This window comes from Mesoplodon bidens (genome assembly GCF_964165515.1).
Source record: "Mesoplodon bidens genome assembly, chromosome: 12".
NCBI classification, from domain to species: Eukaryota; Metazoa; Chordata; class Mammalia; order Artiodactyla; family Ziphiidae; genus Mesoplodon; species Mesoplodon bidens.
Genome location: NC_138168.1, coordinates 26205742 through 26232112, shown reverse-complemented (window position 1 = coordinate 26232112; position 26371 = coordinate 26205742). Strand labels below are relative to the sequence as shown.

Here is a 26371-nt window from a genome sequence, read left to right as displayed (position 1 = left end):
ATATCTAAAAAATATTAGTAGTGAGAACACTTAGCAGTTTTTCCTTCCTGAGTATCTTTCTCATAATATGGCCCCGTCCCCCATAATGCCCTCGCTGAATTGACATACTTTCCTCTCCTTCAGGAGATTCTATATTTTTCTACCCAAGTGTTTTGCTCATATTTACGTCATGGTATAAGTCTGCATTCGTGAATATTACCCATTATTCAAAGCATTCAATCTTCATTCCTCTATAATAAGTCCATAGCCACCAAAGTAAAAGATTTTCTCTTTTTACTGTGTTCTAGAATAATTTAAAACACTTTTTTCCTATGCTGTAGTCTCTTTGATTAGATGGACAATGTTGTACAACCATTTCCACAACTTTTACATCAGTGCAAAGAGAAGTTTTGCAACCATTAAGCAATAACGCTCCTTCCACCCACCCCCTTAATGCCCCCCCACCTCCACCTCCTGCCCTTGGTACCGCTAATCTACTTTCTGTCACTATGAATTTGCCTATTGTGGATATTTCATACAGGTGGAATCATACTATTTTTATCCTTTTGTGTCTGGCTTATTTCACTTAGCGTAGTGTTTTTGAGGATCATTCATTTTGTAGCATGTGTCAGAACTTCATTCTTTTTTGTGGCAGAATGATATTCCATTGTATGTATATACTACATTTTGTTTACCCATTTATATGGTGATGGAAACCTAGGTTGTAGACATGTCAGTATCTGGGTCCCTGTTTCCAATTTTTTTGCTCTACCATGTGCAGAGTCATATGGTAATTCTGTGTTTCAAATTCAGTTTTTGAGGAACTGTCAAATTATTATCCATAGTGGCTGGATCATTTTATATTCCTTACAGCAACATACATGGTTACTAATTTCTTCACATCCTCTCCAACACTTGTTATTTTCCTGTAAAAAAAAAATTACAGCCACCCATATGAAGTAGTATCTCATTATGATTTTGATTTACATTTCCCTCATAGCTAATGATACTGAGCATCTTTTTACGTGCTTATTCACCATTTATATCTCTTCTATGGAAGAAATGGGTATTCAAGTTCTTTGACAGTTTTAAAAATTGGGTTGTCTTTGTTGTTGAGTTATAGGAGTTCTTTATGTATTTTGGATATTAAACCCTTATCAGGTATATGATTTGCACATTTTTTTCCATTCTGTAGGTTATCTTTTCACTTTCTTGATATCTTGTGATGCACAAGTTTTTTAGTTTTGATAAAGTCCAGTTTATTTTTTTTTATTGCTTGTGCTTTTGATGTCATATCTAACAATTCACCACCAAATCCAAGATCATGAAAATTTACCCCTGTGTTTTCTTTTAAGAGTTTTATGGTTTTAGCTGTTATATTTAGGGCATTGGTCCATTTTTAGTTAGTGTTTGTATATGATGGGAGATAGGGTTCCAAACGTCATTCTTTTACTTGTGGAAATCCAGCTGTTTCAGCATCATTTGTTGAAGAGAGTATTCTCTCACCGTTGAATGGACTTGGCATCCTTGTAAAAAAAAATCAATTGGCTATTGGCTGTCAATGTGAGTTTATTTCTGTACTCTCAGTTTTATTCCATTGGTTTAAATGTCTGTCCTTATGTCAACACCTCCGTTTTGATTACTGTAGCTTTATAGTAAGTTTTGAAATTGGAAAGTGTGAGTCATAACTTTGTGTTGTTCTTTTTTCAAGATTGTTTTGGCTCTTCAGGGTCTCTTGTAACTGCATATGAATTTGAGGATTGGCTTTCCTATTTCTGTTAAAAAGAAAAAGTTGTTGGAATTTTGATAGGGATTGCATTGAATCTATAGATTGCTTTGAATAGTATTGACGGTTTAGCAATATTAATTCTTCTTAATGGGTGTTCTGAGACCAGTCCCAGTGTGGAGGGGGTTTTCCACACCAGCAAGCACTTCTCTGACACCAGCTGGGTGTCCTACAATTCAACTCAATTCTGACACTGTCTACCCAGTGATAGCGTCAGATTCAACAGGTTGAGGGCTCTACAAAACTGTACTGCTTCCAGTTTCCCCACCCTCCCCCACCCCTTAACTTCAGATGCCAGTTGCAAGTTCATGTTATTACCTGTGCTTCTAGTTGACTAGCTGTAGATTGGAGGTTCCAAGGACCCTCTCCTTGGCCTTCAGACACCAGTTAAATTCCAGGTTGTTACCGGTACTTCTTACCACCTGACTATAAATCAGAAGTTCCCATGACCCCCTTGTCAGGTTCAATTAGTTTGCTAGGGTGGCTCACAGTACTCAGAAAAATATATTACTTACTAGATTACTGGTTTATTATAAAAGGATGAAATTCTGGAATAGCCAGAGGAAATAGATACATAAAGCAAGGCATGGGGGAGGGGCGTGGAACTTCTGTGCCCTTTCGAGTCACCCCCTCTTCCTGAATATCCAAGTGTTCACCAACCCAGAAACTTTCTGAACCCCATTTTTCTTTTTTGGTTTTTATGGAGCCTTGATTACACAGGCATGATTGATGAAACCATTGGCCACTGGCAATTGATCCAACTTCTAGCCCCCCTCCCCTCCCCAGAGGTCAGAGGGGTGGGACTGAAAGTTCCAACCCTCTTATCACTTGGTTGGCTCCTGGCAACTAGTCCCCATCCCTAGGTGCTACCTCAAAGTCACCTCATTAACATAATAAAAGACCCTTATCACTCTCTTCACTTTGGAAATTCCAAGGGTTTTAGGAGCTCTGTGCCAGAAGTGGGGATGAAGACCAAATGTATATTTATTATAAATCACAATATCACTTTTCCTATCTATGAATATGGGAGGTCTGCATTTTTAGGTCTTTTTAAACTTTTTCAGTAATGTTTTGTAGTTTTCAGTATATAGACCATTCATTTCCTTTGTTAAATTTATTCCTAGGTATTTTGTTCTTTTAGATGCTATTGTAAATGGAATTGATTTCTTAATTTCCTTTCTGGATTATTCATGGCTGTTGTATAGAAACAACCAATTTTTTGCATTGATAGTACCACCAAAGTATTACATTATTAGGAAGAAATTTAACAAAAGTTGTGCAAGACCTGTATACCGAAAACTACAAAACATTGCTGAGAGAAATTTAGGAAGACCTAAGTACTAAGTAAATAGAGAGATTTGAAGTGTTCATGAATCAAAAGATTCAGTATTGCTAAGATGTTATTTTTCCCTTAATTGATCTATTAATTTACTGCAGTCTTACTTAAAATCCCAGTAAACTTATTTTTCATAGAAATTGACCAGGTAATTTTAAAGTATATGTGGAGGGCTTCCCTGGTGGCACAGTGGTTAAGAATCTGCCTGCCAGTGCAGGGGACACGGGTTCGAGCCCTGGTCTGGGAAGACCCCACCTGCCGCAGAGCAACTAAGCCCATTCACAACTACTGAGCCTGTGCTCTAGAGCCCGCGCACCATAACGAAGAGTGGTCCCCGCTCGCCGCAACTAGAGAAAGCGTTCACATAGCAAGGAAGACCCAATGCAGCCAAAAATAAAATAAATAAAAAGTAAATAAAATAAAATATATGTGGAAATATAAATGCTACATTAGCTAAGAAAATTTGGAAAAAGAAAAAGTTTGAGGACTTACATAACCTGCTTTCAAAACTTAATATAGAGCTAGAGTTACCAAGACAATATGCTATGAGCAGATAGAAAGGCATATTTATCAATGCAACAGATTAGTAAGAATAGAAATATATCTATATCTATAAACAACTGATTTTTGACAAAGATGTCAAGGCAATTCAGTGAGAGAAGGATAATCTTTTAACAAACGGTGCTGGATGAATTTGATATCCAACTGCCAAACAACAAACAGTCCCTTACTTCACATCTTATAAATAAATTAACCTCAAATGGATCATATACCTAAAAATAAGAGTTAAAACTATAAAATTTCTCTAAGAAAATGTAGTAGAAAATTGCAGTGACCTTAGGATAGGCAAAGATTCCTTAAAGAGGGCACAAAAAGCACAAATTGTAAAAGTTTAAAATTGATGATTTTGAAATGATGCTCAACATCACTAATCATCAGGAAAATGGAAATCAAAACCACACTGAGATATCACCTAACACCATTTAGGGTGGCCATCATCAAAAAGTGAAAAGATAACTTGCTGGTGAGGATGTGGAGAAAAGGGAGCCCTTGTGCACTGTTGGTAGGACTGTAAATTGATATAGCTCTTATGAAAAATAATATGGAGGTTTCTCAGAAAATTAGTAATAGAACTTACATGTCACTCAGCAGTTCCACTTTTGGATATGTATCCGAAAGAAATAAAGTCGGCATCTTGAAGAGACACCTGCATTCCCATCTTTACTGCAGCGGTATTCACAGTAGCCAAAATGTGGAAACAACCTAAGTGTCCATCAGTGGATAAATGGATGAAGAAAATAATGGAATACATATACAATGGAATATTATTCAGCCTTAAGAAAGAAGGAAATTCTGCCAATTGTGACAACACGGGTGAACCTGGAGTACATTATGCTAAGTGAAATAAGCTCATATATATATGGAATCTTAAAAAAAAAAAAGGTCAAACTTAGAGTGTGGAATGGTGGTTACCAGTGGCTGGGGGCTAGGGGAAGAGGGGAGATATTGATCAAAGGGTAGAAACTTTCAGTTATAAGATGAATAAGTTCTGGAAACCTAATGTATAGCATGGTGATTGTGGTTAATAATAAAGTATACTTGAAATTTCCTCAGGGAATAGATCTTAAATGTTCTTACAACGTACACAAAGAATTAACTGTGTGATGATGGATATGTTAATTAGCTTGATTGTGGTAATTATTTCACAGTGTATACATATATCAAAACATCATGTTGTATACCTTAAATTTTTTACTTCTCAATCGTACTTCAGTAAAGTTGGAAAAAATAGTTGATTTTGACTTCATTAAAATATATTCAAAAGAAATTGTTAAGAAAATGAAAAGGCAAGACAAAAACTGGTAGAAAATATTTGCAGTACATGTATCCAAACAAGGCTATTTATCCAGAATATGTAAACAACTCTTCCAGGTCAATTATAAGGAGATAACCCAGTAAAAACAAGGGAAAAATTTTAAACCGACACTTCACCAAAGAAAATACACAGATAGCAGCAAATAAGCAAATTAGAAGATCTTCAACATCTGTCATTTAGAGAAATGCAAATTAAAATTATGAGACATACTTTAGAATTAAAAAGACTGACAATACCTAGTCCTAGGATGGATGTGGAGCAGTTTGATCTCTCATGTATTACTGGTGGGAATGGAAGATGTCACTGCCACTTTGGAAAACGATTTGACAGCTTCTTGTAAAGTTAAACATACATTAACCATGTGACCCAGCCATTCTACTGCTGGGTATTTACCCAAAAGTTATGAAAACGGATGTCCACACAAATGTTCGGACCAGCATCATTCCTGGTAGCCTAAAAATGGGAACAACCCAGATATCCATCAACTTGTAAATGCATAAACAATTTGTGGTATATGCATAGAAAGGAATCCTGCTCAGTTTAATAAAAAGGAACAAGCGAATATATGCACCATCATATAGCAAAACCTTGTGTAAGAATTTCTTATGAATTCTAGAAAAGGCACAACTATAGTGATAGAAAGAAGGTCACTCTTGCCAGAGAGTTGGTAACAGGGAGCTGACTGCAGCTGTCAAGGGGAAACTTTTTGGGGGTGATTGAAATGCTGTATATCATGATTCTGGCGATTGTTACATGATTGTATCCATTTGACAAAATTCATTAGTTAATTTTATTAATTGTGAATTATCCCACAGTAAATCTATTGAATAAGAAGGAACAAAATTTTTAAAAAATGATCGAACTTCCTTTAAGTTATAGTAGGATTGGAGGGAATAACAGGTTTCATTATTTTTCGAGACTTTCACAAACAAGTGTCTACATGCTTTGGCAGGAAAAAGAGGCCATCAGTAAGATGGTTGATGTCTAACTTCACTCATCAGTTAAAAATAACAAAAATTATATTCAGAAAAAAAGTAGTGATTTTGCTTAATGAAAAGTAATTGATATTATATTTAATAAATCAAATGTTTAATTTTTAGCTTCATATTAACTATTATCATCATTTTAATTCACTTTAGAAATATAAACCTGGTCGATGTGATGATATTTTGAAATGGAAGCCTCCCAGTTTGAATTCTGTGGATTTTCGCCTAAAGATAACAAGAATGGGAGGAGAAGGGTAAGTATGCCCCTTTGTTTCTCCATGATTTTTACATGAAATAATACCATTTGCATAAGGCTCCACTGTTTACTGGGTATTTTTTATATACTTTCCAAAAAGAAAGTAAAGTACTTTTATGTATACTTTATGTATGTACCCATAAATCTATCTCATTTTCCCAGATTACTTCTTTGACCTATCACAGCTAACATGTTGGTAGCATCCTTTAAACTTCACTAATTTTAGTCTTAAAAGAAAGTTATTTCTAATATAAAAAAATGAACTTTGTTAAATTGTAAAAGTGAAAATACATTTTACTTGAAAGTAATCCTGTTCAGTGAATTACAAATATAAGATATGATCATTAATATTATAATTAAATGTTTTGAAACAAGCCTTTTTTCCTTTGAAGGAAACTACTTCATGTTTGCACTTGGATAGCAAACACTTATCTATATTTTATTAGGGTAGGGTTTTAATTGTGGAATTACATTACAATTTTTCATTATGTTCATTGTGTTTTTTCATTTATTGGTTAATCTTCATTTTAGACTTCATTGATTGCTATTTTAGAGTAAAAAATGCTTTAGCATGAATATTTTCATTGTTTTTCCAAAGACTTGTTTAATTTTACCTTGTTCCACAATTTTTTATGGCATCCCATATGAGTAAATACATAACAACAAAACAAATGTTTAATCAAGAAAATCATAAAGAGAAAGTAAATAAGATAACGCTGGCAGAGAGGTTAAAAGTGTACCAATGCATGCCATAAAATTCTTTTTACTTGCCAAAGATAAACCACAGGTTTGTTTTTTTGTAGCTAATGGAATGAAGGATATACGATGAGTTATATGAATCCAGATTCCAGAAGATTAAGTCTCAAGAGACTGTATATTTTCAAATAAAGATACTGTGTAGTGTGGTGAATCCTAACTAAAAAAAGAATTTTATTAAGTCATATGGGTATCAGTTTTCAAAAAATAGAGTAGTTAGTATTTTACATCCTTAAGAGTTTGTGACTTAATAGCAAAGTACAGCCGGAACAATTATCTGGGGCCCCAAATAGTGTTGTTTAGGTATTTCACTGTCTATTGGCCTGGTTTAATCCAAGGATAGATAGATAACTTTTGACTGTAGGATTGGATAGAATATGTATATTCTATAGAATAATATAAAAGATTAGATAAGACAAATAATATTGGCAATCTAGAATATCTGTATGCCTGATACTTTTTCAGGAAGAATAATCTTTAGTTTCCTGCTTATCAATACTTATCCAAAAATATTATTTCTCTAATTTAATCTTAGCTATGCATTGGTGTTAACATTAATATCAATTAATCTTTTATTAATTATTAACCAATATTATCAATATTATATTATTATAACACTATTAACTACTAATAATATGAATAATTAAATATTATTAATCAATATTTTTTTGAAACTGCCCCCAAACACATTCCCCCTCCCCCCCATATATATAAAATATCTTTGGATAAATATTGCTAAGTAGTAAGCTCAAGGTTATTCTTCCTGACAAAGTGTTGGGTATACAGATATTCTGGGTTGCTGGTTCACTTTGGAACCTCCACATCAAAAGTCATGCAAGCTGAGTGTAGGCTTATATGTTTTTCTGGAGGTGGCTTGGAGAAGACCACAGCTCTTCTGAACAGTGGCAGCTGAGGGATTAATTCAGATGGTGCCGCCTGCATCTTCTTCTTCTTTTTTCTTTTCTTAAAAGTCACAGCTGAATATGGTTGTTTGGAAATAAGGCTTCAAAGGTGAAGTAAAGTTTGTTAAATTGCCTCATTACTAAATCTTTTATTTTGCCTAAATGCTGTATTTGTAATATTTAGTTAAGGAGTATAAACCCTTGTGTGTTTCTGTTGATTGTTTCATTGAGTTTTGAAAGGTGATTTTGTTTTGCTTTTTACAGATTGTAATTCTTAGCAACACTTAAAAGCTACGTGAGGCTAAATGTAGCATGTCCATTTTTCTGTGTTAGAAATGATATTATTAATTTTTTCCTTCCATTTGTCCATTGCAGTTAAATATAGCAAAGTGTAATTCAGTTTAGTAGTTTGTCATTTTCTTTTATTCTTAGTTTGTTTTAAAATATATATATATTTTAAAATTTTACCTATTTGAATGTCTTTTTGTTAAAAAAATGAATTATTTTTGATTCTAGTCCTCTTTAAAACACACCACAAGGTCAGCATTTAAGGTGATTTTTTGGATAGCAATATGCAAGTTAAATTGGTGTAGCTACATGATTTATTTAAGTAACATGGGTGTCAGTTTTCAAAAATGGGGTATTTAATATGAAATATAAAATGATAATTATTACATAAAATACATATTATTCAGTTAGCTGGAGTAATACGCTTTTTTTCATGGAGAGAATGTTATGTATTATAGCAGTTTGCACGAAATAAATGAGTTTATATCTAATACTTAGGTTAGATGCAGTATGTTAGAGAGCAGCCTGTAATAGTTTGAAAGGAGAGTAGCCATGTCTCTGAATCACAAGAATTGTAGCATGTGATTAGTGAAGTGGGGCTAAGATATTAAAATACCATGAGACATGATAATATACATAGAGAATCCTAAAGATGCTACCAGAAAACTACTAGAGCTAATCAATGAATTTGGTAAAGTAGCAGGATACAAAATTAACGCACAGAAATCTCTTGCATTTCTATATACTAATGATGAAAAATCTGAAAGTGAATTAAGAAAACACTCCCATTTACCATTGCAACAAAAAGAATAAAGTATCTAGGAATAAACCTACCTAAGGAGACAAAAGACCTGTATGCAGAAAATTATAAGACTGATGAAAGAAATTAAAGATGACACAAATAGATGGAGAGATATACCATGTTCTTGGATTGGAAGAATCAACATTGTGAAACTGACTGTACTACCCAAAGCAACGTACAGATTCATGGCAATCCCTACCAAACTACCAATGGCATTTCTCACAAAACTAGAACAAAAAATTTCACAATTTGTATGGAAACACAAAAGACCCCGAACAGCCAAAGCAATCTTAAGAAAGAAAAACGGAGCTGGAGGAATCAGGCTCCCTGACATCAGACTATACTACAAAGCTACAGTAATAAAGACAGTATGGTACTGGCACAAAAACAGATAAATATAGATCAATGGAACAGGGTAGGAAGCCCAGAGATAAACCCACACACATATGGTCACCTTATCTTTGATAAAGGAAGCAAGAATATACAGTGGAGAAAAGACAGCCTCTTCAATAAGTGGTGCTGGGAAACAGACAGCTACATGTAAAAGAATGAACACTCCCTAACACCATACACAAAAATAAACTCAAAATGGATTAAACACCTAAATGTAAGGCCAGACACTATTAAACTCTTAGAGGAAAACATAGGCAGAACACTCTATGACATAAATCACAGCAAGATCCTTTTTGACCCACCTCCTAGAGAAATGGAAATAAAAATAAACAAATGGGACCTAATGAAACTTCAAAGCTTTTGCACAGCAAAGGAAACCATAAACAAGACCAAAAGACAACCCTCAGAATGGGAGAAAATATTTGCAAATGAAGCAACTGACAAAGGATTAATCTCCAAAATTTACAAGCAGCTCATGCAGCTCAATATCAAAAAAACAACCCAATCCAAAAATGGGCAGAAGACCTAAATAGACGTTTCTCCAACAAAGATATACAGATTACCAACAAACACATGAAAGAATGCTCAACATCATTAATCATTAGAGAAATGCAAATCAAAATTACAATGAGATATCATCTCACAACAGTCAGAATGGCCATCATCAGAAAATCTACAAAGAATAAATGCTGGAGAGGATGTGGAGAAAAGGGAACCCTCTTGCACTGTTGGTGGGAATGTAAATTGATACAGCCACTGTGGAGAAGAGTATGGAGGTTACTTAAAAAACTAAAAATAGAACTATCATATGACCCAGCAATCCCACTACTGGGCATATACCCTGAGAAAACTATAATTCAAAAAGAGTTATGTACCACAATGTTCATTGCAGCTCTATTTACAATAGCCAGGACATGGAAGCAACCTCAGTGTCCATCAGCAGATGAATGGATAAAGAAGATGTGGCCCATATATACAATGGAATATTACTCAGCCATAAAAAGCAACAAAATTGATTTATTTGTAGTGAGGTGGATGGACCTAGAGTCTGTCATACAGAGTGAAGTAAGTCAGAAAGAGAAAAACAAATACCGTATGCTAACACATATATATGGAATCTAAAAAAAAAAAAGAAGGTCATGAAGAACCTAGGGGCAAGACGGGAATAAAGACGCAGACCTACTAGAGAATGGACTTGAGGACATGGGTATGGGGAAGTGTAAGCTGGGACAAAGTGAGAGAGTGGCATGGACATATATACACTACCAAATGTAAAATAGATAGCTAGTGGGAAGCAGCCGCATAGCACAGGGAGATCAGCTTGGTGCTTTGTGACCACCTAGAGGGGTGGGATATGGAGGGTGGGAGGGAGGGAGGGAGATGCAAGAGGGAAGAGATATGGGGATATATGTATATGTAGAACTGATTCACTTTGTTATAAAGCAGAAACTAACCCACCATTGTAAAGCAATTATACTCCAATAAAGATGTTAAAAAAAAGAAAAAAAAAAGAAAACCATGAGACAAATTAATTTCTTTTCTTGATTATGTTCCTAATATTTCTACAAAGCTTAGTATGGTGTAGAATGTCTTGAAAGGTATAATGTGAATACCAATCTTTGAAAATGCAGTGATTTTTTTTTTATGATGTCTTAGGCTTTCAAAGTATGGTTTTGAACCTCCCTTAGCTGCTGCAATAAAGTGGTTATAGTATAGATTCTTGTTGGATTAAAATTTAATGCAAATAGAAAAATCTATTAACTGTCCTGTTGATGGCATTTAAAATCTAAACTTTGCTCTTTTCCCTCCTTGTAGTACCATTTCTGAAAATTCAAGGTATATTAACTTAATGTTGATTTATCATGGCCTAAAATAACTCGTGTATATCTTAGCAGTTTACATTGTGTTGACCTTTACAGACATACAACTCAGATTTTCAACTGAAAGCTATACATTGCTTTAAAATTATTGTGGGTTTATATTAACTAATCTCCAACTAAAAATTATTGGTCTTCATGAAAAGCTAGGATTACAAAGGTTGTCTGTGTTCTGGAGAGTGCAAACTCTTGAGTACGATGTCAGTGACTTATAGTGAGCTGTATAAACTTATTATTTGTATAGCATAGTTTAGAACACAGATTCTAGAGCCAGGCTGCCTGGGTTTAAATCTTCTTGTTACCTGTGTGACCTTGAGCACAGCCTTTGTTTCTGTGCCTCAGATTCCTCATTGGTAAAATAGGAATTGGCCTTGTAAGACTTTAGTGAGGTTTAAATGAACTAATATATGTAAAATATATATTAATACATATAGCAATTATATATTGCTATTATTTTTGTTGTTTTCAGTAAGGTAGATTTAAAAGTCCATACTCCCCTTTTGCCGATCCTACAGTTCTGTTGTTTGCTGAACTGTGTAAATTTCACTTTTGTTTGTGAATCATTTCCTGTTTGATTCCAATCCCTGTTAATTTTTCCCTTTTAAAATGCATATATCTTCAATTTATTTGTGTAATTAATTATAAATTGTTGAACACCTGGAGAGCAAGAAATAACAAATAACAAAATTTTTATGTATAGAATTTTTTGGTAACAAATGTCTTAAAATAATGTTGACAATATGTATAGTGGTTAAGAACATGGGTTTTTGGTCAGGATTGCACAGAACCAAATCCTAGCTCCACTACTTCTTTGCTGTTGTTACTTAATCTTTTAAAGCTTCCTCATCTGTAAAATGTCCATAGTAATAGTGATTAGCTCATAGATTTCTTGGGAAGATTTATTCATATTCTATATTCAATTGTAGGAGTGAACAAAGTAAATATGGGTTCTGCCCTTATAGACTTTACAGTTACAAGCTACTGGCCTAAAATGCAAAAATAGTGTTGATTTATGAGGTTTTGTAGGATTAAATATAAGATGCATCTTAACCAACTCAGGTCTGGGCATTTGAAGTTGAGAAATGGCTAGCTTAGTAAGTAGCATGATGAAGTAAGTGAAATCAACTACATGTTTCTACTTGAAAATGTATGAACAAGTCCTCAACTCTGCTGACTAAAGTGTTTTTTTTCCTTTTGCTCAGATTTATTTAAAGAAAAGAATAATCTGATTCTCATGCTTACTTGAACAAGTGTTATTATTTATTTATTTTTTTTTGCGGTATGCGGGCCTCTCACTATTGTGGCCTCTCCCACCGCGGAGCACAGGCTCCGGATGCTCAGGCTCAGCGGCCATGGCTCACGGGCCCAGCTGCTCCGCGGCATGTGGGACCCTCCCGGACCAGGGCACGGACCCGCGTCCCCTGCATCGGCAGGCGGACTCCCAACCACTGCGCAACCAGGGAAGCCCCGAGTGTTATTATTTTTAAGAAAGAAATTATAATGTATTTTGGTAAAATTTATTTGGTAAATATAATTTATTTGGTAAAATATTCAGACTGCTGAAAAAAATGTTCTTGTATAAGAAAGGATTAAGTCAGCAAGAATATAGCTAATAAACTATAGGGGGGTAAATAGTCTTATTTCTCTGCTGAACAGAGCCATTTTCTTTTTTTCCCCTCTGTTCTATTTTGGAATGAAATGCTTAACTCTTTTATTTACAGTTTATTAAAAGAATTATTTTAAATAAATGAAATTAATTAGAGTTAAAAGCACTAATATAACCAATATTATTACATAGTACACTTAGTAACTGAGCTATTTGGCATATAGCTAGCTGGTCGGAGGGCTATAACAATGGCTACTTTTATTTTTTAGCAAATGGCCCATGGTACCTGCTTTGTTTATCCTATTTGAACATATTATCATCACGCAAACATTTTTTAAGACAAATGCTTCCTTGGGTTTCAGTCCTTTGAATGGTTAGTGTATCAAGTTCTTGATTATGCTGTATTTCCAAGTGGGCCAGGTGAGGGAAGGAGAAGCTTTGGCTGGCTGTACAGTTCCTCTGCCCAGCTGTCTATGAGGTATTAGTAATTCTTCTTAACCCTTTGATTTTGTCTTCCCTACTTCCTACAGAAAATCATTCTCAGGCCATCTACCAAAAATAAATATAGTCAAAGCACCTAGGAGAAAAGGAACATGTGGTTTACAAACTTGTGCTTGTAACGTCACTGGAGTCAAAATACTTTTTTTCGCTTGTTAATTTACTGAAGAGAAATTAGTATTACCTTTGTTTTATCATTTGGTTCTTTGGCATTTAACTATTATTCATTACAACGAGAACCTTTTGCTTGTGTCATTTGTTCTAATTTAATGTATGTTTTACTTAATTGCAATTTTTCTAAGTTGGCTTTTACGTTATGAGGAGCTTGTTACCTGGGAGATATCCCTGGGGAATATTGTATAGATTAAATACTAGTGTAGTTCCTACTTTGAATCACATCGGAGAGAATGTGATTCAAACTAATCCAAGCAGCCTGTGAACATAGTATTTTACTATAGACCTTCTTGAGTTCGTATTGTATCATAAAGGAGGGTCACTCTCCGTGCCATTGTATTAGTCTACTGCAGAAACAATAGTGTTTATAACAAAAATATTACTAAGCCTTAGTAAAATGAAATGCTTATGATTTAGTCTAATGGCTTATATTTGATATAATTATGGATGGAATTTTAAAAATTAGCAATTTGTTACAGCTTGCGGTATTAGGATTTGGCCTGGAGTATTGATGAAGTTACTATAAATTTATTGCTGAACATCCCAAGTTCAAGTCTTGTTTATATCTTATGGGTAAAATTAGGAAAAATTTGAGCTTTTTAGCCACTGTGCATTTCTCTGTTTAATGCAATTGTGGAATAAATTAAATAGCTCTGATTATTAAAATAATTATAAGATAATTAGTGATAGAATTATATTCTTTTAACTCTCACAGTCTGTTTTGAACCAAGCCATTTAATTTGGTTTAAAGAATTAATTATGACAAGAGGATATTTAATATCCTCTAGCATATGACAGCTTCAAAATATAAATATGGTAATTTATTGTAAAAAGAAGAAAGCTAGGGCACATCATTGTTAATGCAGTCCTTTTATCTCTGGAAAATGGAACTCATATTAAGCTTTGAATCTCCAGGGAAAGGATATGGGGGAAGGGTATGGAAGGAGCTCATTTTGTTCTTTGTGTACATCAGAAAACTGTCTTAGCAAACTGGACTTCCAAGTGTTGAATAATGGGATAGTAAGAACAATTATGATCCATGATTTTTGCAAAGCTTCGTGAAGTGGTGTTGCTAGTGGTTGTTTTCAGTATCTTACTTTTATTATATTGGTACCTGTTATATATGACCTTTGTTTTCCAAAAATTATACTCAATTATATGTAGGAAACGTATTTCATTGTGTAATAACAGTTTAAGCTTTAGATTTTCTAAATGCACATATACATACCAGCATTGTTCAGGGTAAACACTACAGATTTAGCAATTGTATTTACAGTACGTTACCACCTTGTAATATTTTAATTAGAAACCTCTATCAACTAGAAGTTTTCTATATCTGCAGCTCAGAGATAGTTCATGTTCATGCTGATAAACAGAAGTCATTGCAGGTTTCATACACATGTTTTCAGTCATCAGAGGAAGTCTAGATTATGCAGCTTTTTAAGAAAGTACATTCTGTTTTTATTTAATTGTTTGAGAATTGATGATCTAAATTGTAGTAAATTAACACATTAGTATCAAAAGTATTTTTCTTAACCATTATACAGTGACACGAGTTCCTCAAATATCATCAGATTTACCTCTTCTGAGTAAAGTTTTAACTTCCATAGCTAGAGCTGGACTATGTATTATTTAGATTTTAAAACTGCTTCAGCATTTAAATATGGATTTATAGTAGAAGGTATAGACTGTATTACGTAGTCTCAAGGGAGTTTAGAATACATTAACTGTAAATTACATGAATTCATTACTGAGAAACAACGACCTTTATTCATCTTTTTCAGAATCTAATTTATAAAAATGAAAAAGAAATCACTATCCTCTTTGTCTTCCATTTACTTTTGGACTTTCGTCATAGTAAGTAGCAGTGCTAGTTAAAACTGATTAATGATCACTATTCAGTAACCATTCCTTGAAAACCATCTGTGTGCAAACCACACTGTGAGGTGCTGGGAATAAAAAGATGGGTAAGCCCTATCCTGAAGGTATGAGTAGCCTGACTGGAGGGACAGATGTAGATAAATATCAGTGTGACAGATGCTGCACTATCAGTGTGAGTAAAGTACTACAGAAGCCCAGACAATCTTATATTACATATAAAATATTTTAATTGTCAATAATAGTACAATGAAGGTTCTATAGAAGAAGGTTCATTTGAGTAGAACTTTGTAAATACATAGGCATGGCATTCAAGGTATATGGTCTGAAAAAAGCCATGAAATTACATGAAATGTTTATCGAATCACTAGAGTTTATGGAAGTGAACACTTGAATAAAGTAGGCTAGGACCGGATTGTGATAGACCAAGAAAACCAGAGTAGAGAATTAGGACTAACCATGGAGAGTTAGTGATCAATAAAAAGAATTGATATTATCTGTGCTTTAGAAAGTAACTGGCTAGAAGATAGAGATTAATAACATATTCGTTTTACAAGCCAGAAACCTATAAATCATCTTTGTCTACCTTACCTGGTTATCCAGTGAAGTCCTGTTAGTTTTACTTCCTAGATATTGCTTAAATATGTTGACTTTCTTTTGTTCCCTAGTCATGATCTTAATTCAAACAAGCATTGTATTACCTGGACTACTGAAATAGCCTCTAACTGATCTTACCTTACTACCCTTGTTCTCACATAGTACATTGTCTGATGTTAGTAGACATTACTAGAACTCTGTTAGCTTTTTTCTTCCCACTTCTCTCTTTTTGGTTAGTGCTTGCCTGCTGTAGTAGGTTGCAATGTGTCCCTCAAAAAGGTATGTTTCATGCTCTGGTACCTGTGAATGTGATTCTGTTTGGAAATAGAATCTTTGTAGATGCAGTCAAGGTATAAGTGAAGATGAGGTCATACTAGGATAGGGTGGGCCCTTAATCCAATATGACTAGTGTCATTAGAGAGATAAATTAGAGGGGAAGGGATATAGAGATGCATGAGGAGAGAAGGCCATGTGACGAGGGAGGCAGAGATTGAAATGCTGCAGCTGTAAGCCATGGAATGCCAAGGATTGTCAGCAAACCACCAGAAGCTAGGAAGAGGCAAGAAAGGATTTCTCGTCCATGGATTTCAGAGGGAGCATCTTTTTTAAATTAAAAAAAAAAATTTGGCTGTGTTGGGTCTTCATTGCTGTGCGTGGGCTTTCTCTAGTTGTGATGAGTGGGGGCTACTCTTCATTTCGGTGCATGGGCTTCTCATTGCGGTGGCTTCTCTTGTTGCGGAGCACGGGCTCCAGGCTTGCGGACTTCAGTAGTTGCGACATGCGGGCTCAGTAGTTGCAGCTCACGGGCTCTAGAGTGCAGGCTCAGTAGTTGTGGCGCACAGGCTTAGTTGTTCTGTGGCATGTGGGATATTCCTGGACCAGGGCTCGAACCCATGTCCCCTGCATTGGCAGGCAGATTCTTAACCATTGCACCACCAGGTAAGCCCCCTCTGTCAGCATCTTGATTTCAGACTTCTAGCCTCCAGAACTGTGAGACAATAAATTGTTGTTTTAAGCCACCCAGTTTGTGGTACTTTCTTATGGAAGCCCTAGGAAACAAATACACCTTGTATATATTGTTTTACCCTTTAACTTTATTCTCTTTCCTTATATTTTAGGTTTATCTCTTGTAAACAGTATTTAACTGCATTTATTATCTTTGGTTATATTTTATCTTTTAAATGGAGCATTTTGTGTTTTATACTTACTTAAATTAATCAAAAATATGAAAAAATTTCATCATCTTATTTTATATTATTTGTCCTACCTTTTCTGTATTTATTTTCTTCTTCTTTCTTGCCTTCTTTTATTTTGATAGTTTTTTCTCACTTTTTTTCCTGCTCAGTTTGAAGTTGTGTTCTAGAAATTTTACTCTAGAAATTTTAGCATGTGTATTTAACTCAGTAAGTCTAAAGTTGATATTTTTACCTTTCCAAATAACGTACTTTATTCTACTCACTTCTTTCCAACTTATGTGTAATTATTGACTTTTTTCCTTTTTTATTAAAGCCCATAATACATTATTGTTTTTATTATGTACAGCCAATATTTGATTACTTTTCTTATTTATTTACAACTTCTTTTGTTATGCATCCCCTCTATTATCTCATACCTTCTATGTGGAATTATTAAACTTCTGTCAATAGTTATATTCTTTAATATTTCTTTTAGACTCTGCTAGTAGCTAATTTCCATTGTTTTTATGATAGTCTTTAGTTTACCCTATTCCTTGGACATTGAATTTGAAGTAAACAGTTATTTTTCCTTTAGCATATCGATGATTTCATTCCAGTGTCTTCTGACTTTCAATGTTACTGTTGAGAAGTCAGCTGTCAGTACAGTTGTCTCCTTTGAAGATAACCTTTTTTCTTTCTGTTTTACTTTTAAGAGCCAATCATTGCGTTTAGTGTAGTTCAGATTCACTATGATGAGTCTAGGTATGGATTTTTGTTTATCTAACTGAAATTTATTTGGCTTCTGGAAAATACGTTATATTGTTTTTCATCACTTCTGAATATTTCTTGCCATTCTTTATTCAGATGTTACCGTTGCCTCATTTCTTCTCTTCTTCCAGAACTTCAGTTGATTCATTTGATAAACAAATAAATATTAAGCACCTTCTCTTTGCTAGTAACTGTTTTAGGAGCTTGTAGTACATTCTTTTCTTCCCAACTCTGCCCTGCCATCACTGTTTTCAGGCCCACCGTCAAACATAGAGGCAACAGGTTTCCACAAACTTCTTCACAGGTGCCCCTGAATGGTCCCTGGTTAGTGACTTTTCTCTGATCCTCCAATCATATCCTTTGTGATCTGTACTCCTTAGCTTCTCCTACAGTGGTATAAGGTCTGATCCTTATAATAAATTCCTGATGCCATATCACTGGAAGGTTCTGATTCCCAGGTTAAACCATAACTGATACATAGAGCTGACAGGTGTGAGAGAAAGAGAGAGGAGTCAGGGAGTCGAGGATTTTTGCCTGAGCAGTAGGATGAAGTTGCCATCATCTGAGAATGGAGGAGAATGTGGAAGAGTGGGTTTAGGAAGAAAGATTGAAAGTTCAGTTTTGAGTATGTTGAGTTTGATATTGTAATAGTTAACCATCTTCATATGTCAAGTAGCTGATGAATATAATGAATTTAGAATTTTGGAGATTTATTTTGGACACTGTCAGTATATGGATGGAATTTAAAACTATGAGACTGGCTGATACAGCCAAAGGAATAAATGTGGATAAAGAGGATGAAGGATTGAGCTTTGGGGCCTGTCAACATTTTTAGAGGCTGGGAGAAGATGAATTGGCAAAGAAGGTTGTTGGAAAAAGCTTAGCAAGGAATTGGAAGTAATGATTTTCGTCAAATAATGCCCCAAAGTAATGAGAATTGAGAATTCACCTTTGGATTCAAGTTTAGTTTTTGGTGTTTTTTAATATTCAGCTTGTTTTCAGAACTGGTATGATGCAATTTGTATTTTGTACCACATTTTTATATATTCTAACATCTGTCCAGAATAGTTATTTTGTTCCACTGATCTTTCTGTATTGAGAAATATGTTGTACTCTAAAATTTTGAATTTGGCAGATTACCAATTATGCTTGTCCTTATTTCTTGTAAGAATATCATAAACATTTCAAGTTAAAATTCCTTTTAGGGCTTCCCTGGTGGCGCAGTGGTTGAGAGTCCACCTGCCGATGCAGGGGACACGGGTTCGTGCCCCGGTCCGGGAGGATCCCACGTGCCGCGGAGCAGCTAGGCCCGTGAGCCATGGCCGCTGAGCCTGCGCGTCCGGAGCCTGTGCTCCGCAATGGGAGAGGCCACAACAGTGAGAGGCCCACGTATCGCAAAAAAAAAAAAAAAAAAAAAAAAAATTCCTTTTAATTTGCTAACTTTACTCTTAGGTGAATTATAATCACCCATCACTTTGGGTATCACTTAGCCAAACTTTGGTTTGTTGAGGTAATTCTCTTTTTTCCCCCCATCTGTGGACTTTGGCTCTTTTTTTTTTTTTTGCAGTATGCGGGCCTCTCACTGCTGTGGCCTCTCTGGCTGCGGAGCACAGGCTCTGGATGCGCAGGCCCAGTGGCCATGGCTCACGGGCCCAGCTGCTTCGTGGCACGTGAGATCCTTCCAGACGGGGGCACGAACCCGCGTCCCCTGCATTGGCAGGCGGACTCTCAACCACTGCGCCACCAGGGAAGCCCCTGGCTATTTTCTTTTTATATAGTCAATCCAAATATATATTAGAAAAGAAAAATATCAAAGCTCATCATTCAGTTTTGAAGTTTAGTTGCTAAATTTTCTAATAATATAGTGTTTTGAACCTGGTACCAGAACCTATACTTAAGTTGGCTAGTTATCATCCCCTATCTTAACTTTGACAAGGTCAAGCTGAAGTTTCATGGGAGGCCAATTTCTAGACTTTCTGCTTGGCCACTGGCTCTGAAGAGTAGACTACAGTGGTTTTTCTTATCAGGGACTTTCGTCCTGATATATGCAACTTTGTGGGTCTCCTCTGAGGAAAATTGAAGAATATTCTTCATTCTCTGAAGTGCCATATGTTCTGACTTTGGGGATTTGCATTAATTAGATTCTGACCTTACCTATATCATGCAGCTCTTCCACCTCTTACTTTTCACATATGAAAAATGAGAACATTGGAAAGATGATCTCTAAAGTCACTTTCTGCTCTAAATTTTTGTGATTGAATATATACAGTTGATCCTTATTATTCACAGATTCTGCAGTTGCAGATTCACCTACTAGCTAAAATTTATTTGTAACCTTGCAGTGCTTTCACAGTCATTCATGGATATGCACAGGGGGACAGACATTAGGAGTCATCCAATGTACACGTTCCCAGCTGAGGTTGAACAAGACAATGCTCTGCTTTCTTGTTTTAACTCTCATACTGTAAACAAGTGTCTTTTTTTTGTGGTGCTATGTTTTTCACGTTTTGGTGATTTTACTGGGCCTCCAAGTGTAGCGCTGAAGTGCTATCTAGTGTTTCTAAGTGCAAGAAAGCTGTGATTTCCCTTTCAGAGAAAATATGTGTGTTAGATAAGCTTTATTCAAGCATGAGTTATAGTGTTGTTGGCTGTGAGTTCAGTGTTAATGAATCAACAATGTATATTAAATAATGTGTCTTTAAACAGAAACACACAGAAGACAAGGTTATATGTTATTTGGTTGACAAAAATATGATCAGAGGATTGCAGGAACCTAATGCTGTATTTCCCCTAGAAGCTGTGGTTCCATATTCACTAATTTAGTGTTCCTGGTGACGTTATAGAACCTAACTACTGTGAATGACAAGAATGGACTGAATATTTTTTCTTTTATCTTGTCCTTATGCTCCTTGGAATGATAAGCTCTTGTTCTGTTTCCCCTAGGATCTATCATTCTGTGTATCAGCAACATTTAATAAATACCTATCCACCCCTCTAGGTCATCACAAAGCACCGAGCTGATCTCCCTGTGCTGTGCTACTGTTTCCCACCAGCCAACGATTTTACATTCAGTGGTGTATATATGTCCATGCCGCTCTCACTTCGCCCCAGCTTATGTTTGTGTTGTATACAATGTCCCTGGTTCTTAGTTGTACTTAGTGGGAGGAATAGAGAAAAGTTTGTCTGCTCTGTCTTCCTGGAAACAGAAGTCCCAGTAACATATAATTAAATTTATAAAATTTAATTATGCATAACCTTTTAAGAACAATTGCTACTGTAGTTGCTCACTAATCACTTATTGAATTGAGTTAAAAGTGGTGCATATTTCTTTAGGAAGGCTGTTTGTCTCTGTCCAAGAGCTTTGTGAATTGAGAAAAGGAAAATGCAAATAAACACTTGCAGCATTTCTACCAAGTTAGTTTTCAAATATATCAATTTCTACACTTTTCATAAACATGATTTATGATTTAGATGAGGAAAGATTGAATGTATTGTATTGACAATAACTTCAGTCTTTTCCTGTCATTTCCATTGTTAACTGGTTCTGTTACATTCAGTTTATCTTGGATGATCATTTATCTTTTAATTGTGCTGTGGTTTGTCAAATGAGCCTGGGCTTTTATTACATAACCACAGATCACCTCTGGAGCTAGTGAGCTGGTCAAAGTATGTATTCTAAATTGTAAGTTGTCACTTTGATGCTACTCCACACCCTTTGAAAGATGAAGGTGCGGATGAGTCAGCTGATTTTCAGCAAATGCTACTAGAGTATTCAATTTAGAGTTTAAGAAGTACATTGTAAGACTCTTCAGTTTGAATAATGACTTAAGTTTAAATTTTAATTGGACTGAACGTTTTCATCATTTTTTGATTTTCACAGTATTTTACCCAGTTAATTAAAGTAAGTAATGTCTTCATGAGGTAGGGCAGTTATCTCCATTTTACAGATGGGAAAATTGAAAAATGTCATTTAGTTATGACTTATCCAAGAGCATTCAGTGAACTGAGATTAGAACCGGAACAATAGACCAAGATTGGAATTCTAAATGTTTTTTTTTTTAACCACTATCTTGTGTTGAGTCCAATAGACCATGCCAGTAACCAAATTAAATTTATATATCTTTCAAAATAGAGCAAGGGGGGAAAGGGGGTTATCCAATTAGAACTTTAGCTTCAGACATGTTCTGTAAATGTCTAATTTTTCAGTCTGATGCATCAGGAATGTTTCATCATTATCATATCCCCTTTTTCATATGCAGCATAATAAAAAGTCCGTAATACAAGACAGTAATTTCAAAAAATATGAATTTCTCCTTAAGAAATATGATAGTTATTTGAATTTTTTTTACAATTTAAAGGAAAACTGAAAAATGTGATATGTATAACAAACAAATATAGTGCATATACCTGCCATTAAATATATTACATATCTACACTTTATATATTGCACAAATGCAATTGAAAATTTATGGTAGGTTTACAAACTGTCAGTGCTTATCATGTTAAAGACTACTAACTGTGTAAAATAAGTTGGAACTTGGAAACTGGTTTATTAAAATTAAATTTCATTCCATATTAGTCTACTGTTAGTTTGAAATATTTATATAGAATATTTTAGAGTAGTTTGTTATAATATGTTAGGAAGAATTTATTACTAAAAATTAAGAGTCTGGGTTCTAGATTTAGCTCTTATCCTGCTAAATATATTGATCATGGAAGCATATTTGCAGATTTGTCTTTGGGAATTAGAATCTTCATATAGCAGTTCATTATTGATAATGTAGCACCATGGAGATTTCTTCTCTGCTAATTTTTTTCTTTTCACCTTTTCTTCTTTTGTATTCTATTGTTAAAATTCTAATCAATGCCAGGTAAAATTGGGTAATAATGTATTGCTTTCCAATTCAGTGCTTCTATTTTTCACAGTAGTTTTTGTTTAAAATGACTCCGTTTGAGGTGATACTAAACAAGTTAAAAATTAAAGTCTGTATCTCAGTTGTCCAAGATTAGGAATACCTATAACAAAACCAAGTTATTATGAACTTTATTCCTCACTCCAAACTAATTCTCCTCTACCTTGGAAGTCCCATAATGTTTTGTTATTGAAATTTGCTGTATTTTGCCTTCCATTATTGTGAGCTGTTAACTTTACCCCCAGAGTACCTCATAAATTGTTATACACTGCCTGTTCTCAGGTAGATGTTTTGAATTGAATTCAGTTCCCTGAAGACAAGACAAACACGTGACCCCTTTCTGATATCTGGCTTTTAATATGGATATGTTGATTTTGTTTCTGTTTAGCTTGTCTCTCATTAGGCTGTCAGATTACTTATTTATTTTTAGTATTGTCTATTCATAGTCAGTTTTCTTCACCTGGTTAGAATTATTAAGATTTTGTTTCCCCAGTAATCTTCTGATTTGCATGGTGAAAAATCAGATGATCACTGATCAATTATTTTAAAATATAAATTGCATTGTAATACATGCCATCTAGATGACCAGTCTAACCAGAACAGTGCCTACCACATAGTAGGTGCTCAAAAAATAAATAAATGGATGAATGAGAGAACTAATGAATGATTCTTATAACCTTTCTGTTTAATAGTTTATCCACTTAGATATTTATACGTAAGATCACTGTGTTCAAGGATTTGTTTAAAATCCTTAATTTTAATTTAAACTCCTTAGTGCCAAAAACTGCATCTCTGCATGAACATGCCACATGAAGCCTGTTAACTTTATTAAGATGTACCAAATTAATAGTTATCCAAAGTGAGTGGATAGGTTAGGGCCCATTGAACAGAACTGCATAGAATTGTTAATGAAATATAATGTGTGTGAAGGCGTCTATAGACTGAACTACTACACAAAGGTTAGTTCATTTATTAGGCAGCTTTTATTATTAAAATGCAACCAGTAATACATGCTAAATAATACCACTGTACTGTAACTACCCTTATCAGAATATGCAGTATATAGTTGAGCATATATACTGGATTGTATAGATTGTCAAGATATAGACTAAGCTGTATCTTATTCTTGGCAAAGTGTCTTTGGGTGTTCCTAAATAATAAAATACAATTATATAGAAAAATTACAAAGAAATAACTAAGTAAATAGTATGTAATCTTGATAGATGATTATTAGAAAGCAAATTTCTAAATGCCAAAGCTGTAATAAAATCTTCTTTTGTAATTGAAGCTTTGGGGAAAATCATTTTGGATAACATATTAGTAGTTTGGGTTTATTTGTACAAAATATTGAAAGGCTGAACATTGAAAGATTAAAACTTGTCTCAAGATTATTCAAAAACAAGGCTAGATTTCTGCTTTTTTTTCAGTTAGAAATGATGAAGGAAACAAGTAAAATGGTTTATTTCTAGATGAAAATGTATTGTGTCATCTCCACCCAAGAAAACATTTAAGTGCATTAGTAATATCTGGTTTTTTTATCTTAAGCCAAAAGAATTCACTAAGAATAATCTGACTTAAAAAAAATCACTATGAAGTATGTTCCTTAGGTTATAATTTTGAGTCTTTGGAAACCTATAATTTTTTTCCTAACTTGTGCAAGGAGAGAGTGTGTAACTTTTTCTTTAAAATTTTCCTTTCACTCGTGTTATTTTGTTGTCCTTCTTACATTTGTATATAATAGGATAGTACAAAGTGCCTTGGATTTATTATTCAATGGAAATACGTCCTTTCAGAGATCATTTGCTGTCTAGACCTCTATTTACCAGCAGTCATGAACAGATTGTACTTTTCTATTGAGATTGATATGGTTGCAAGGAAGCATTTAAAAAAGAGAAGAGTTTGAAATATTATGCTTGGAAAACATGAAGGACAATTAAAATCCGGTGTCTAACACATAAAAGAGCCATTTTATGCAAATACCATTTTTATTTATATTTTGTTCCATTTATGATAGTAAATCTATTGGTCATTTTTTAAAATAGTTTAAAACCTTTATTGTGTAGCTAGGGAAATAGAAATGGTCCATAGAAAAGGGCTTTTCTTGACACATTGAAGTGCCTCAACTTTGGTCCCCCAAACCTAGAATAGTGCTTATGTTCTATGACACCCTCCTTTCTATAGGGTTTTCTATACTCTGTGTGAATCCTAGATTCTCTATAATTTCTATCGGTCATTTTTTTTTTAACAGAAAAGGATAAAGGCAGTATTCTTAACCTTTAGACCACATATAGTGCATTTAAATACACACATGTAATAAAACCTTGTTACTTTAGATTTGACTCTTTTGGAATTCTGGATATAGTTTGTACACAGGTTGAGTAGAAGTTCACTCTTATTGCTTAACAAATTCATATTATAAATACATTTTAGAAAGTATATTTAATCTTAGGGTGTCTTAGTTAAGGCTCCTATAACATACCACAGACTCGGTGGCTTAAACAACATTTATTTCTTAACAGTTCTGGAGGCTGGAAGTCTGAGATCAGGGGGCCAGCGTGGTTGGGTTCTTGGTGAGGGCCCTCTTCTGGCTGTGTCCTCACATGGCCTTCCTTGGTTTGTACCCTAGAAAACAGGGCTGTTACCCCTGGGACAGTGGTCACTGAGGTAACCAGGCAACTAGGGTGAACTGTGCTGGCTGCAGAAGCCCTCCTGTACTCAGTGATGCAAAAAATGGATTTGAAAGAAATAGTTTGTCACTGTGGCATGGAAGAGAGAGCTCTTGGACTGCACAGTCTGAAAGGCTACCTCCTTCCCCCAACCCTGCCTTCACTGGAACCTCCTGCCTGGTCCAGGAAAATCTTAAGCTCTTCAACCTAAATTACAATATGTATTGATATGGTGTCAATTCCAACGTACTATTGGAAAAAAAAAGAAAGAAAAAAGAAAAAAAAAACATGAGAAAGAGAAGCAAATTTTACTGGGAAATGAAGTCTTACCTGGTGGACCCGTGGAGCCTGAGTCCTTTGGTCCTTCTGTGTGTTCAGCGTATTGTATTGAATTACGGAGCTTGATGTTTTTGGTGTCTTTCACTAAAAATTAATATTCTTGAGGGTAGAGTCTATTGTTCCAACGTAAACATAGTACCTATGGCTTTGAAGGCCCTTTGTACATTGGAGAGGGTGTGAATGCTTTAGATAATAGCATTTGTCATGATTTGGAAAATGACTGCCTTCAAAGTATCTCTAAATTAAGGTAAAGTGATATCAGCTAGGATTTCACCTAGTTTGTAGCTCCGTATTTCAGAGAACTGTTTAACTCTCTTCTGAGAACAGTTCTTATCCATTTCCTTGCCTGAAAGAATGAAAAGCCTCAGACTTCTTCACTTGTCCTCTCCCTCACCCTTTCCACCCTCTTTTCTCTTCCCCTAAGAAGTCATAAAGAGCTCACTATAATAATTTTCTTAATCCTTTGATGAAATCACTCTGTTGTAGATCTAGCTCTGCTTAAACCAAGTGATGCTTGTTC

The 26371-nt window shown here is 34.7% G+C and overlaps 1 protein-coding gene across 2 annotated transcripts in view; it reads left to right on the top strand.

The window, feature by feature from the left end:
- Window positions 1–26371, top strand: part of RNGTT (RNA guanylyltransferase and 5'-phosphatase) — a 239331-nt gene that overhangs the window by 136230 nt on the left and 76730 nt on the right. For both annotated transcript variants that reach the window (XM_081250785.1, XM_081250784.1), the window contains exon 13: window positions 6117–6217. In XM_081250785.1, the coding sequence (XP_081106911.1) occupies window positions 6117–6217 (101 nt within the window). The remainder of the gene's footprint in view (window positions 1–6116; window positions 6218–26371) is intronic.